Source organism: Oppia nitens, unplaced genomic scaffold (assembly GCF_028296485.1).
Source record: "Oppia nitens isolate AA-2021 unplaced genomic scaffold, nextdenovo-longstitch-racon4-pilon3 scaffold1_pilon_pilon_pilon, whole genome shotgun sequence".
Taxonomy (NCBI): Eukaryota; Metazoa; Arthropoda; class Arachnida; order Sarcoptiformes; family Oppiidae; genus Oppia; species Oppia nitens.
Window position 1 is genome coordinate 12,196,669 of NW_026533199.1, and position 16,100 is coordinate 12,212,768.

Consider the following 16,100-nt stretch of genomic DNA (forward strand, 5'->3'; position numbering starts at 1 on the left):
GTAACCAATAATTAGACAAAAAAATAATAAATAACATTAGCTATATATATATATATAGTTTATATATATATATAATTACATAATGTTTAAATTTATTTATCGGTCACACTTATTTATCTAATCAATAGATAATATATAATTTAAACTATTTATTACTATAAATAATCTAAAAAATTGTTGCAACATTGTAAATTTCATATTTTATTAATATTTACTAAATTAAATATTTTTTTTTAATATTAAATAGTATTTAAATAATTGCATTTAATTAAAAAATAAATCCAATAATATAATAAATATAATAATAGATAAAATTATTCTTTTTATGATTTAATAGTTTATAAATAACAATAAATTTTACACAGATTGTTAAAAATTATAAAATTATTTTATTTTTATTAATAAGATAACGTTAATTAGATTTTATTTAACAAAATTATCATTACAATATGATAAATGTAAAAATAACAATTGAATAATAAAAATTTTAGCACACATCATTGTAAATTGCATTTTGTTTACAAATTATTGCAATTATTGAATAATTATTGAATAATTAAAAAACAATTATATAGATTTTTTTTATAAAAATGTTTCACTATTTTCAATAGCTAACTTAAAAAATAATTTTTTAAAAAATAACATTATAAAAGTAAGTATTTCGATAATTATCGATAATTATTTTTTTTTTAAAAAAAAGATAAAAACAAATGTTATGGTAAAAAATAATTTTTAGAAAAAAAAAACAATATTACAAAATAAAAAATAGTACAGGTAAGTTTAGAAACAAATAATATCATATCAATCAATTATACTGTACTAATCAATACCGGGTATTATTATTATTATTATCATTACCGGTAATCCAATCGGGTATTAAATATTTTAATCATCAAAATCATACTCAAATAGTTTACATTTTGATAGATAGTGTCGTTTTCGGTACGCCTCGTCGGTAATATCATCGAAACATAGCCAACAAAAATGTACCATGCACATTTTACATTGCATATGATTGCAGCCATCAATTTTCTAATTTGATAAAAATAAAACAATAATTATTTTTTTAAATAATTTCTTTGAATTCAATAGTACAGTAAGTTTGTTGTTGTTGTTATTTGATTAAAAAAACAAACTATAAATCTATGATACAATACCTCACAGGGTATACCACATTTAGGACACTGTTTGAAATGCGAGTTAATATAACTCTCGGACTCTTTGATTTCGGCCGCCCGTTGCCTGAGTAGAGCCGCTGCCGCTGCATCGGCGGCCGAATCAATGCACGCGCGCTGTAGGCCGTGATACGGGCGTCGACAGGCCGAGCAAAACGAGTGGTCACATTGATTGCAATAACCAAACTTTCTGGCCTTATCGATATCTACCGAATCGTTGCATTTGGGACAGTAAGCCTAAAAAATATAATAATTTTTATATTTAAAAAAAACAACAAACTAAACGGTATATCCATTATTTTTTTTCATTAACAAAAAATACCATATCATCCATTGTTTCCACTGTTTTCTTCAACAATAGCTTATGATATTTGACCAGCGATTTACGGCTCAACAGTAGACAAACTAACTCATAGGAGGCATCTTGATTGCACTGGACATCCGGACACTTGATATGATGTACTCTGCCATCGGTTATCTTTGAATCCAAATACAAGGCCAAACATTCCCGACAAAATCGATGTCCACATTTTGAGTCAAATTGTTGGCTACTATTGTCGGGTATATCAGCCAAACATAGCTGGCAATTCAAGTTAGCTAATTAAACAGAGAAAAAAAAGTTAATTAATTGATAATTTACGGTAAATATGATACGGTATTTATGGTACACCAAAAAAAAAAATACATACCGTTACTAATTGTTGATTGATGTTTGGTTTTATCACTTAAACTTAAATTGCTCAGTTCATTGTCAATCAATTTATCAATAAATCCCCTAACTATTCAAATATAAATCAAATATATATAAATATAAAAAAAATTATATATATATATAAAAAGTATTTAAATTTACTATTTTTAAAAAAAATGATTACCGGTAATTTTAATATTAGTAGTATAATTTATTTTTTTTCGAAAAAATTATGGTAGATTTATACCATGGTCAATTTCAATAACATCACTAACTTACCATCATCATTATCGGTACCATTATTGGTGTTACCGATGATATTACTATTTTTACCGATAGATAGATCAGTTGTTGTTGTATTTCGATTCATGTGTTCAACAATAAACCATTTGAGACGTTTACGTCGGGCAGCATTTTGCAGTTGACGACTGGCCCACGTACTGACAGCCCTGGCCATTAGCTTCACCTGCTGACCGCTAACGGGTACCTGTTTGACGTACGGCTCTACCGATACTATCAGTGCACCGGTACAAGTACTGTGCTTCCAATTGTCCACTGTTTGCCGGACAAAAGCGGTTAAATCGGTAACACCTGTAATGTCTAATCCAGTAATAGCCAGTGTATACGACTGGCTATTAATCGGGTCGTAATGATAGCGAAACGTGTGCGGCAACCATATAATACTACCGGTGCTCGAGTTATACTTTTCGGCCACTGTTTTCAGTAATAAACTGTTGGCATTGATATCGCTGGCCATCACAAATAGATCGGGCGGACTCTTGTCGATATCAGTTATTGTGTTTCGTTCGACCGATTGGATCATTTCGGCTGTAATAGTCGGGTCGTTACAGTCGGCGACCAATTGGCGAACTGTTGCCAACATAGCTTGCGATTCTTGACCGCTAGTATCCAAACCGTGAATAACTGAAATACATTTACTATTGGTGACCACTTCACGAACTTCACGGGCCTCTTGTTGTTGTTGTCGTCGTTGTTGAACCAACTGTTTCGGGTCCAGATATTCCAACCAATTGACACCATTCTGTTGGCCGGTTTCAATAAGCGCACGGCTGGCTTCCGTACCGCATGCCGTTACAAACAGAGTCACGCGATCAGTACTGGCCGCCTTATCGGCATTGGACGTAACCGACATAATCATTGCACTGTTAACTTTCGGATCTTTCCAGTTGGCGACCAATTGACGGACAAATGCAGTCAAATTGTCGACACCTGTAGTATCCAAACCCCTGATAACCGATTTAATGTCGTTTCTTGTCGGCTGATAAATCGGTGGTCTTCTCTGTTGTTGTTGATGATGGTGTCGGTGTTGAGCCGCCGACTGTTTGTGGCCAACAATATTGCCATTACCCGATGCTTGTAGTGATGCTAATAGTCTATCGTAATCTATCTTATTACTCGGTAGTGATGATGATAGCCGATGTTGTCCTCTGCTATCACCAGCTGATTGTTGTTGTTGTTGTTGTAGTGGTCGATGATATCTCCGGTATGACTCCCATCTCATACTACCAGTGCTGTCACCACCACCGCCGTCGTCGTCGCCAGTGTTGACATACTTGTCGGCGCCCGCAAGCAACTGGCGATTGTCCTCAACCGTACGGGCCGTTATCAAAACATTTGACTTGCCTTTGGCTGTCGGCCCGAATCTGGTACTACGGCCAACCCATTCGACCATATCGTCGGTCAGTGTCGGATCTGACCACGACTTGACCAGTTGTCTAACAGCGGCCAACAGTTCAGCCGCCGTCGATACTGTGCTAGTGTCCAGTCCTCTGATGATTGAGTTGCGGTCATTACTTAGAGAAGTGGTGGTGGCCACTCTTCCCGTCGGCCCCGGTCTCACATTATTACCCGATTTTCGTAGTGGCCATTGTTTGCCGTTATTATTATTATTACTCATATTTATATAAAAAACTTTATACTAAATAATAATAATAATAATAACTATTAATTCAATTTCAATGTCATTTCAAAACAACAACAAAAATGTTTGAATTTTTTAATTAAACGATTAATTATTTTTTGTTATTATTATTATTACTAAAAAAAATTTTTTTTGTGTTATGTTTTGTATTACAATTAAAAACTTAATGATTAAAAAAAAAATCCAGGTTTTTATGTTTTGTTTATTAGTGTTTATAATAATAATAATTTTAAAAACAAAACTGTATTTTTTAATTATTAAAAAACAAAACAAATATGTTTTTCATATAAACAGTTAGTAATAAACTAAAAAAATTTTAGATAAAAAAAACTTTAATAATAACAACAATGTGTTTCAACCAATCAGAGCATTGCATTTGTAGTGCAATAAAATACTTTTTAATATTAATAAGTTTTAGTTTAGTATAAACGTTCATAAACTACGTCTATAACTGTATATAGTTTTGGGTATAGGGGTGGGGGAGGGGGAGGGTGTAGAAAATATTATATTAACTGATAAGCATTAGACAGTAATAGTGTGTTTGTGAGAGAGAGAGAGACAGGAGGGTGGGGGGAAAAATAACATACATTTTTTTCAGGACGTATTTTATGTACTTCACATACAAATAATATATGTGTAAATTTAATAACCCTTTAATTTATTGCATCAAATGTTTACAATGTTGTATATACTGTATAAAAAAAAATAATAGCGCTAAAATTTAAATACACATTTTAATAGTACCATGTAAATATTCAGTATATAAATTTTTTTATATATTTTTAATTAAAAAATATCTCTTATTTTCAGTAATAAATTACATGTTTTTTAAAATTATTAATTTTTTGTTTATTAATAAAATAAAAAGTAAAAAATATACAGTTTAAGTATAATTATAATCGTAAGTTTAAAAAATTAAATTGATTTATAATATAATAATTAATTATTATTACCGTAAGTATATTATCACTGTATTCATCAAATTGCAAATGTATATACAGTATATATATATATATATATATATTGTATATTACCGATAATTAAATTTTATTAAAAAAATATATATATATTTAATATTATTAAACTCTAATTACGTATTGAATTGAATAATAATTAGTTTTAATCAAAACAATTATGTTTTCAATCAATTTGTTTTGTTGTTTACAATAATATATTTAATCAAATTATTCCGATTCGTATTCAAATAGTTTACATTTAGCCCTCCAGTGTTGTTGTTGTATCTCATCATTATCGGTAATATCCATCAAACATAGCCAACAAAAATGTACCATGCACAGTTTACATTGCATATGATTGCAACCATCAATTTTCTATTTGCAAAAAAATAAAATAAATAATTATTTAAAAAATTAAATAAAAATATTATTTGTTTTTTTTAAAAAAATATGAATACCACACATACCTCACAGGGTATACCACATTTAGGACAGTGCTTGAAATGTGCGTTAATATAACTTTCCGACTCTTTGATTTCGGCCGCCCGTTGTCTGAGTACAGCCGCTGCCGCCGCCGCATCGGTGACCGAATCAATGCACGCGCGCTGCAGGCCGTGATACGGGCGTCGACAGGCCGAGCAAAACGAGTGATCACATTGATTGCAATAACCAAACTTTTTTGGCCGATCAATATCTACCGAATTGTTGCATTTGGGACAGTAAGCCTTAAAAAAATATTTATAATATATTTTTATATGTAAAACAACTAACTAAACGGTATATCCATTTACCATATCATCCATAGTTTCCTCTGTTTTCTTCAACAATAGCTTATAATATCTGACCAGTGATTTACGGCTCAACAGTTTGCATACCAAATCATGGGAGGCCTCCTGATTGCACTGGTTGTCCGGACACTTGATATTATGTACCCACCGTCAGTTATCTTACTGTCCAAATACTGGGCCAAACATGCGCGACAAAACTGGTGCCGACACTGGGCGTCAAATTGTTGGTCACCATTAACAGGAATATTAGCCAAACATAGCTTGCATTTCAATTTAACTAAATTAAATAGTATTACCGGTAATTAAATATTAATTTAAAAATAAAAATTTCACTTATGGTACAGTCCATTAAAAAAATAACATACCGGTATTAACCGCTAATTTTTGGAGATTATTATTATTATTATTATTAGTTGATTGATGTTTGGTTTGGTCCATCAAATTTAAATTGTTCAGTTCATTGTCAATTAATTTATCAATAAGTCCACTAACTATCGTAAAAAATAATAATAGTTATTAATAACAAATAAAATTTTTTAAATTTAATACTAAAAATATAATTTGAAAAATTTTTGTTTTTTTGTTCATACCTTGGTCAATTTTAATATCAAACTTACCAACATTATCGGTAGTATTGGTGTTACCGATGATGTTGTTGTTGTTGTTGTTGTTATTATTGTTACCGATAGATAAATCAGTAGTAGTAGTAGTAGTAGTTGTTGTTGTATTTTGTTGCCTGTGTTTTACAATAAACCATTTGAGACGATTACTTCGACCTAACCTAACCAGTTGTCGATTAGCTTCGGGGCTAACGGCCCTAACAATTAGTTCAATAAATTGTCGGACCGGTAAGTGCTTGACATACGGCTCTACCGAAACTATTAGCGAACCGGTAGTTTGTTTATCATTCCAATTGTTTACCAATTCTCGTACATAACCAGTTAAATCGGTGACTACACCCGGAATGTCCAATTCGGTAATACACGACGTATACGACTGGCCATTAAACGGATCGTAATGATAGCGATACGAGTGCGGCAACCATGTAATATCACTACTACCGTCGGTAATCGAGTTAATGTTTTTGGCCGCTGCCGCAAGTAATAAACTGTTGGCATTGATATCGCTGGCCATCACATAGAAATCAACGGCCGCCGAACTATCATTTTCGGTACCGCTTATTGTTTTTCGTTCAACCCATTGAACCATTTCGGTGGTAACAGTCGGGTCTTCAAACTTTGAGACCAAATTGCGAACCACTGACAAAGTAACCACTGAATCAAATCTGGTGTTCAAACAGCGAATTACGGAAATACGTTTACTATTGATGACCACTTCACGGACCTCTCGTAGTGGTCGTCGTTGTTGTTGAACCAACTTTTTTTTCGGGTCACGAAATTCAGACCAATTGACACCATTCAGTTGGCCGGTTTCAATAAGCGCACGGCTGGCTTCCGCACCGCAAGCCGTTACAAACAAAGTTACGCGTTCAGTATTGGCCACTTTGTCGGCATTGGACGTAACCGACATAATCATTGCACTGTTAACAGTCGGGTCTTTCCAGTTGTCGACCAATTGACGTACAAATGCAGTCAATTTCTGGACACCTGTAGTATCGAAACCCCTGATAACCGATTTAATATCGTCTCTCGACTGCTGATGATTAGGTGTCCATCTCTGTTGTTGGTGTTGTTGTTGCTGACGGTTATGATGTTGTTGTTGTGTCGACTGTTTGTGGCCAACCCTATTGCTATCACCCGAAGCTTGTTTGTTGCTCGTCGGTAGTGATGTCCGCTTGTCTACAGTATCACCCGCTAGCAGTGGTGGCCGATGATAGCTCCTGTATGACTCCCATTTCATACTACCAGTGCTGTCATCACCGCCGCCGTAGCCACTGTTGTTGACATACTTATCGGCGGCCGCAAGCAACTGGCGATTGGCCTCAACCGTACGGGCCGTTACCAAAACATTTGACTTGCCTTGAGCTGTCCGCCCGAATCGTGTACTTCGATCAACCCATACGACCGTATCGTCGGCGGTCAGTGTCGGGTCTGACCACGACTTGACCAGTTGTCTAACAGTGGCCAACAGTTCAGCCGCAGTCGATACTGCGCTAGTGTCCAGTCCTCTGATGATTGATTTGCGGTCATTGCTATAAGTAGTAGTAGTGGTGACCACTGTTCCCGTCGGCCCTGGCCTTCGATTATCACCCGATCTTTTTTGTGGCCATTGTTTTCGATTATTATTATTATTATTACTCATATTTATAATAACTAATAATAACTAATAGTTATTAACAATTAATTTTAATATCACATCAAAAATGTTTGGATTTAATTAATTAATTAATTAATGTTTTTGTTTTGTTTGTTGTTTTATGTGATAATCATGTGATCATTGAAAACCAGTAAACAGTAATAAAACTGTATTTTAATATTGAAAAAAATATAATAAATATTTTTCATATTAAATGTTATAAACATTAAACAAAAAAAAAATACTAAACGCTTATTGGCTTTTAAATTAATAAAGTTTTTTTTAAAGTTAGTATACATTTCATAAACTATATATAGTTTTTTTTGGTGGGGGGAGAGGGTGGGGGGCTATATGGGTATAGCATTATTATACATAGTAAAAATATAGTGGGAATAAATATAAGTTATATTTTTTTTAACAGCGGACGTATTTTATGTACTATACCTTATAACTGTAAATTATATAAGTTTTTAAATAACCCTTTATTTTATTGCATCAAATGTTTACAACAACAACAAAAAGTGGCGCTAAAATTTAAATGATAATAATTTTTAAATTATAATAATTTTTATTAGTAAATAATATTATATTTATTGTAATGAATTAGGTAATATTTTTTTTAATTATTATTTTTTTTTGTTTATTAATGATATTAATAGTATTTAAAAAATTATAAAGTTTGTTTTTTTTGTTGTAAGTTTTTTAAAAAAAAGTAATTTATAATATAATAATTATTATTATTACCGTAAGTATACAATATTTTCACTATATTTATCAAATAGCAAATGTATGTATAATACCGGTAATTATTTATTTTAATAACATATTTAATATTATTAAACTATAATTACGTAATGAATTGAATCAATTGAGTTTGAATTAAATAATTAGTTTTTGTTTTCAATCAATTATTTTTAATTTAACCGTAAATTTCAATTATTCCGAATCGTATTCAAATAGTTTACAATTATTCTGAATTAAAATATTCAGATAGTGTCGGTTGCGGTACTCCTTATCGGTAATATCCATCAAACATAGCCAACAAAAATGTACCATGCACAGTTTACATTGCATATGATTGCAACCATCAATTTTCTATTAGATGAAAAAATTAAATAATTTTAAAAAAATTAAATAAAAATATTAATTTTAAAAAAACATATGAATACCACACTTACCTCACAGGGTATATCACATTTAGGACAGTGTTTGAAATGTGCGTTAATATAACTCTCCGACTCTTTGATTTCGGCCGCCCGTTGGCTAAGCACTACCGCCTCTGCCGTCGCCGCATCCATGTTGTTGTCGCCGTTATCGATGGACACGTGCGCTGCAGGCCGTGATACTGGGATTTTCTTTTTAAAAAATCATTTTTTATACATTAAATATAATATTTTATACCAAAAAATAAATAAATAATAATTATACATAGTGTTAGGATAAATAAATAAACAAGATAATTTTGTAATTATTATTTAAATATTTTTTTTATTGTTTTTATTAATTGATATAATTATATAACTGTAGTTTAAATATATTATTTAAAATATATTTTTTATATTAAGTTACCGAGGTTAATTTAATATATTATTAATGTTATTATTATTTAATATTATATTACTTTTTTATATTAATTATTTGTTTATATATATTTGTTTACATTTATTTAATTGTAATTTTAACCGATGTTATATACATCTACACTGTAGTTGTATAATTTATTACATAAATAATTTGTTACAAATTACTAAAAAAAATAATATATATTATGATTATGTTATGAGATATAAAAGAGATGGGTATGTGATGTGATATGTGGGGGAAAGAGAGTAAAATAAAATGTTTTATATTTTTTAATAGTTAATTAATATATTATATAATTGTATTTTTTCTAAGTCTTTTAAAAACAGTTTTTGTCAATAAATATAAATAAATAATAAGTTGTTTTAAATAATAGTTTTTTATTATACAATTTTATTTAACTAATTAATATGAATATAGACTATCTATTGATGTTACCCTTAAGTGTTTGTTTAATAATTATTTTGGTTAAAATCAAATAAACTAAACGACTTTTGCGTAACAATAGTTTATGATTGTAATAATTTTTATAATAATAGTCAAGTAATTATAGAATCATTTACTATAAACAAAAATTTATATTATTTTAAATTTTTTTTTAATAATAATTACTTAAATATGCAATTATATTTCACAATATGTATTAAAAAATTTTAATAAAAGTAACGGTTGATGAAGTAAGAGATGGCACACAAAATGATAAATGCTATAATTATAGCCATTATTATCCATTATTATCTATAATTAGTGGCCAGTTGTTGTTGGTTTGGTTTTATTTAGTATCCCTTATAAAAATTATTATTTTTACATCGCTATCCCATCTATTAGGTGTCGGTTTTAGTATATTACTGTTGGATGTGATACTGTCGGTGGTTATAGTTGTTGTTGTTGTTGTTGTTGTGGTTTTGCTAATATGACAACAGCGGTGACTTCATATCGCTTGTGAACGGATTTACAATAATTTTTTTTATTAATATCATAGGTTTGCTGAACGGTCTAAACAATAGACTCTGTGTTGTATTGACTGCCTGTTTGCTGTCCAGTCAGTAGACTATTTATACTGACAGAAAATGTCGGCAAATATTTATAGGAGAAACCAATTTTGACCGAATAATGGCTGCGTTTGTAATCATTTTGGATTAGATTTATATATTTGTTGTAAATAAACGACTAGTTGTTTGCTTTATTGACTCTTTTTGTACTGCATTAGCCCGGGTTGTCAGTAACAGCTTTGTGTAATATATCGGCCGTTTGTGCCAATATATTGTCAAATAGATCTTAAATATATGATATAAATAAATATTTATATAATTATTGTTGTTTATAATTTAAAATTAAATGATAGAGAAAAGAGAGAAAAGAGAGAAAAGAGAGAGACAGAGAGAGACAGAGACAATATCCAGGATTTGTATCCCCCGTTTTTACAATGATTGCAATGCACGGGGTTTTGAGAACCCTTAAACTATGTTTCTCTCTAGTTTTGTTGGTTATACTGTGTATAGCACTCATAACCGCCGAGAGTGCAGTAGTTAGAGGAGTACCCCTATTAACGATAGGACAGCATTATATATGTGGACAGTTCTTCGTACACATATTATCAGAGACAGAGACAGAGAGAGAGAGAGAGAGAGAGAGAGAGAGAGAGAAATTAAAAGTATTCAAAAGAGTATTTTAAATAACTTTATAATTGTTTCCAATCTGTCAATCCTGTCTAATCGTGCCGTTAGCTTAAACAGTCTTTTGTCCACCGATTCATTATTAACATTGCATTTCGTATCTTATAAGTCAAATCAGATTATAAGCAATTTATAAGTTATATTTATAAATAAAGTTAATTTTATTATAATATAAAATAAATAAAAAAAATAGTTTTCTTCAAATCCTGTAAAAAGATTGTCTACTGGTTTTGGTCTGATCCGTGTTGTGACAGTTGTACAAAATCGTTGATGTCGTATGCATTGGTTATTATGTATATAACTAGTCAGTTGTCTCGGCCAACCTAAACATATCAATACCCTCAAAGACTTTTAAGTAAATAAAGTTTTTAACGGTAATGTAACTAATATTAAAATTTTATTAGTTTTCATAATATTAATTTTAAAAAATATCAATAAATGAGTAGACAATGTTGTATACGAAACAATTTTCCAGAGTCCCTGCTATTTGTTAATACTGAATGAAATTGAATGTAATAATGATTTTAATAATTCATTTGTTAATTCACTGAACGTAAGTTAATATATGGAAAATATATCTTTATATATTTAATTTTTATTAGAGTGAGACACTAAAAAAATATAATAAATAATAATGTTATAATTAGATCTTAAATTCAATCCCTTTAATCTAAATAAGTGTAAAGCATTTCAAAATAGAATTAACAAATACATATATGATTATTAAAATGATTTATAATATATTATAAATATTTGTAAACTATATAATTGAATTTTATTACTATTATAAAATATGATTTAATATTTTTTTATGATTTTTAATGAATAAATTAATCTTTAATAATTATAAACATTATATTTTATATAACTTAAAAATTATACTTTTATTTAATAATTTCTTTTTTTTATCATCTCTTTTATTCACTTTTAACAATACTTTTTCACAATTATTACAGCAATCAGCCCGAGATCACAGTTTTGTTTAGTGATGGTAGGGTTGGGTACGACGTAGTGTCGCCAACTTCCACAAACATCTATCACATCTCTATTGGATGCGACAGATCGGATGATGCATACAAAAGCTGTATACCATATTATATAGAGATGGTATGATGTGTTTACTTATTTACTAATAATAGCTGATGTTTTACATCAGCTATTTTAATATATATATATATATATATATGCAAAATGTTAGCCAATTGGCGGGTTGTTATGTCACTGGTTTTAATACAACCTTTTTAAAAGGTTAGGCTTTTCTTTAATAATAAATAAAAAGTTAAATCTTGACGTGATATAACATTTAGAACAAATTATCACATATAGGAGATATCACAGATACAAAATATCACAATTAAAAATAATTAAATTATCACAATTAAAATAGATAAAAAGAATACTTATATATATATACAAATAAATACTGTCCATATTAAAATATATATTATGACCGGTAATTGACAAAATCCGGCGGTGGCGGTGGTGACAAACGTAAGTGTCGTGTAAACCCTATTGGTCGCTTCCTTTCTAAAACAACCCGTAGCAAGGCATGGGGTGTTGGTCGACAATAACAGTATAACGTTGATGGACATCGAGGAAAATGTCACCTTGGCTACGTATAATGGCCAAACACAGGATGGCCTAGCGTAAGACAAAGGATCGCGCATTGGATTACAAAATTATACAGGAGTTTGTCGATGAGTACGTATTTATCGGTGTAAATGTCACAAAACTGGACCAACTCTATGACATATCATTGGATGACAAACAGGTTTTCAGTGACACCGATGAATCTTCTTCTAGTGATTCTTCTGGAACTGAGTGAGATTCCGATTTTGGAAACTCGTTATTTGGTGTGTCTATTGATATTTTTTCTTGTCCACCAAAACCTAGTCGTTCAATCACACCGTATCTACCAATACCTTTTCCTGCACCTATACCAAGACAACCACCGTTATCATTAGAACCACCACCACCTCCTATACCTAAAGATACATATAGTATACCTAAGCTAACGACACCACTACATGATCCAACTATTGAGAGCGAATCAGCTCAAATATACAGAGAAGAGTGTATAAGACGTTAAAAAGAAAAAAAGACATACGGAACATAAAATACGAGAAGAACAACAAAAACTAAAACAACTAAAATAAAAAATAAAAAACAGCACCAACAACAAAGACTAAAACGATTATTATAATATATTTTTATAATTAAATATATATATATATATTTAATAAAAAAATTTTAAAATATTCTTTTGTTTTGTCTGTTTTGTCTTATCAAAGGTAGCCGATTACGATGAATCAGCAGTAAACGTTGTATGATAATACTGGCGGTTAATTGGACGACATGACAGGACGGGAAAGATGGTTTGGTGATGTGAATCGACACCGGGACAAATGATTTACATAGTGACGTAAAAGTACCAAAATCGCAAAATCATAACAATATTTATAAATATAAATAAGTTATGATTATTAGAATACAAATATAAATTGTCACATTATTACAAATCAATTTGTCGATAAAAAATAATTATTTAATTCAAAATCATAATTAAGAAAATTGTCGTCATCAATAAAATTACACGAATCATCCATTGTGTAAAAAATAGAATTTATAAAAAATAAAAATTAAGTTAAAACAAAAAATATATAAATAAACACTTACAAAACTTACAATACATATAAAATATAATAACTATAAAATTATCTTGCTCATTTATTCTACCTTAACATTATAGTTTAACTTAAAAAACATACTAAAATTTATTAAATATATCTATAAATAAATTATCAGTTTTTTTTAAAAATTATTATGTAAATTAAATTATATAACCATTACAATAAATAATCAAATTCAGATAGTCATTAGACAATAAACTCATTGTTTCTATTTATTTAAAACCAAATGACATTTACATTCATAATTAAGTTCGTATAAATTTATTTTCACACTTATTAAAGTTAAATTTAATAAATATTTTATAATTATTAACATTATTAATAATTATGATATTTGAAAACATTTACATTATATTAATGATCAAACATTATTGGGTTATTATAAAAAATATTACAATTTGTAAAATACATTGTCATCTCTGCGACGCATAATGAATGCAATGATATTAAAATTATTTCAATTTTATAAAAAAAATATTATAAAATATTTTTATAAATACTTACCACTTGTTACAGGATTATCAGTATTTTGATCGATAATTATTATCTGGTAACGTCTAGTAAATAACTATATAAATCTTTCAATAATAAAATTTTAATAAATACATATGTAAAATGGAAATTATATTGATTAATTAAATATAAAATAATCAATTATACTTAAATATTTTATGTAATTAAATTTATTTAAAGTTATAAAAATAGTTTTAAGAATATTTTGTTTTTCTTTTATAGTTTATATTAAATATATTGTTACTTTTACTACGTTGATACCACATATCAATATATATTATTGGAAATATTTGCTATAGGATTCTAATACATAAAAAATTAGTTATTTAAGTAATTTTAAGTTTAAAGATAAAATTTAGAATAAAAATTTAAAAAGTAACCGAAATCCAGGGAATTCACAAAATATCTTATTGTAGGAAATAATTTCAAATAATTTAGACATTGGATAAATCTAATTGACTGAAATACGTTTTTTACTACGCTTTTCTAATCGTTTAGTGATGACAGTGTTTCTATTGTTGTTGAAATTAGATTGACCATGACGAAATAAAATCAAAAAATTAAATCAACTTCAGTTACAAACAATACAAAAATAAATGCTGGAGGTGTAAAATAATATTAATAAATCTTATTAAAAACATTTATATAATTGATTGTATAAACGCATTTATTGTTGATCCTCCTGATCGTCCTAACAAATAATCAGTGCTGTCGTAACATTTATCGTATAAAGTGATTATCTAAAAAATCGTTTGGGGTTTCGACGGCAATATTTCGAAGAGAAATTGGTAGTCGACTCGACAACCAGATTGAAATTTTTGGTAAACTTACCACCAATTCCATGATTTTAATCGCTATTCCTAGACTACGTGTCATTCATGTCAATTGTATTTTTTCTTGAGATGATTGACAAAATCGTAACTCAAACTCTACGTAACTTTTGTTTGTCGTCTATTGGATGTCCATAACCTCGATCTCACTTATAGCTCGTTCTGAACAAGAGTTGTTTTTTTGTGTATAATTCAATCCGTTTATTAATATCCCGTTAAAACGGTAGATTATATTTGTAATTATTTGCAGATTTGGGCAATTATTGGTGACATTGCGGCCACTTTAGTCGGTTTCGACCACTGAATTTTTTTTTATAATTAACACCAATGCATATGACATGCATTAATTTTTCTTTTATCATGCGATTTAAAATAATTTTTAAATTAATAAAAAAAATAAAATAAGTCATTGTCTTCAGTCATAACCTTTTTAATTGTTAGTTGTTATTATTTAATCTTTTTATTGCCATTTTTCGCTTATACTGATTTTGTCGGACAAAAACCGCATGACTTTCATTTTCATCTGCTGTCGCATAAAAAACACAGCAATGGATCATAAAATTACAGATAATGTTTTGAATTAGAAGAAAATTAGTTTCTATATGTTTCATATTATTTAATTCAATTATTTTAAAATATTTATTAACAACATTACAATATAACAACAAAACAAAATTAATAAATAAGGTATTACTATTTAATATATAATTGAAATGTAAATAATAAATTATTGGTGGAGGTGCAAATAGAATTATATTATTTGACTATTAAAAACTTTATTTTTTCTCTCTCATAATATTTTTTATATAATAATTTTTTAAAACACTTTATATAATTACCAATTAATTAATTAAAGTTTTCCTTTAAAGTTTTAAGTCTATTAGCATATAATAATGCAATATCATTAATTAATGTATATAAATTAACAATTAATATTTAAACTTTGTATTATAATTGGTCTTAACTGCGAAAAATACATTTTAACTAATGATATAAAATTTA

The 16,100-nt window shown here is 28.8% G+C and overlaps 3 protein-coding genes across 3 annotated transcripts; all 3 read right to left on the minus strand.

The window, feature by feature from the left end:
- Positions 1–835: 835 nt before the first annotated feature.
- LOC128951539 (uncharacterized) lies at positions 836–3,784 on the minus strand. The gene is made up of 5 exons (XM_054296785.1): positions 2,146–3,784; positions 1,865–1,954; positions 1,498–1,772; positions 1,158–1,412; positions 836–1,032 (listed from the first exon to the last, which is right to left on the minus strand). Exons 1-5 carry the CDS (start codon positions 3,782–3,784, stop codon positions 886–888), a joined length of 2,406 nt encoding a protein of 801 aa, XP_054152760.1. The 3' UTR covers positions 836–885.
- Positions 3,785–4,992: 1,208 nt separating this feature from the next.
- On the minus strand, positions 4,993–5,567 carry LOC128951540 (E3 ubiquitin-protein ligase RNF14-like). Its single transcript, XM_054296786.1, has 3 exons — positions 5,556–5,567; positions 5,232–5,489; positions 4,993–5,139 (listed from the first exon to the last, which is right to left on the minus strand). Exons 1-3 carry the CDS (start codon positions 5,565–5,567, stop codon positions 4,993–4,995), a joined length of 417 nt encoding a protein of 138 aa, XP_054152761.1.
- Positions 5,003–12,732, minus strand: LOC128951541 (myb-like protein I). The gene is made up of 8 exons (XM_054296788.1): positions 12,673–12,732; positions 8,987–9,163; positions 8,818–8,903; positions 6,143–7,809; positions 5,918–6,043; positions 5,556–5,829; positions 5,232–5,489; positions 5,003–5,139 (listed from the first exon to the last, which is right to left on the minus strand). The coding sequence occupies exons 1-6, from the start codon at positions 12,730–12,732 to the stop codon at positions 5,624–5,626; spliced, it is 2,322 nt and encodes a 773-aa protein (XP_054152763.1). The 3' UTR covers positions 5,003–5,139; positions 5,232–5,489; positions 5,556–5,623.
- Positions 12,733–16,100: the final 3,368 nt, after the last annotated feature.

What these genes read in the sequence shown, in the direction of transcription:
- LOC128951539 (XM_054296785.1), bottom strand. Translation starts at nt 3,784, where the DNA reads ATGAGTAATAATAATAATAACGGCAAACAATGGCCACTACGAAAATCG. An exon ending in TGGTACCGATAATGATGATG is followed by an intron (nt 1,955 to 2,145) that starts GTAAGTTAGTGA and finishes ATATTTGAATAG; the next exon opens with TTAGGGGATTTATTGATAAA. An exon ending in TGGAAACAATGGATGATATG is followed by an intron (nt 1,413 to 1,497) that starts GTATTTTTTGTT and finishes TATATTTTTTAG; the next exon opens with GCTTACTGTCCCAAATGCAA.
- LOC128951540 (XM_054296786.1), bottom strand. An exon ending in AATGTGGTATACCCTGTGAG is followed by an intron (nt 5,140 to 5,231) that starts GTATGTGTGGTA and finishes TTTTGCAAATAG; the next exon opens with AAAATTGATGGTTGCAATCA.
- LOC128951541 (XM_054296788.1), bottom strand. Translation starts at nt 12,732, where the DNA reads ATGCGCGATCCTTTGTCTTACGCTAGGCCATCCTGTGTTTGGCCATTA. An exon ending in ATGGATATTACCGATAAGGA is followed by an intron (nt 7,810 to 8,817) that starts GTACCGCAACCG and finishes TATAAATATGAG; the next exon opens with TAATAATAATAATAATAATC. An exon ending in TGATATTAAAATTGACCAAG is followed by an intron (nt 6,044 to 6,142) that starts GTATGAACAAAA and finishes TTTTTACGATAG; the next exon opens with TTAGTGGACTTATTGATAAA.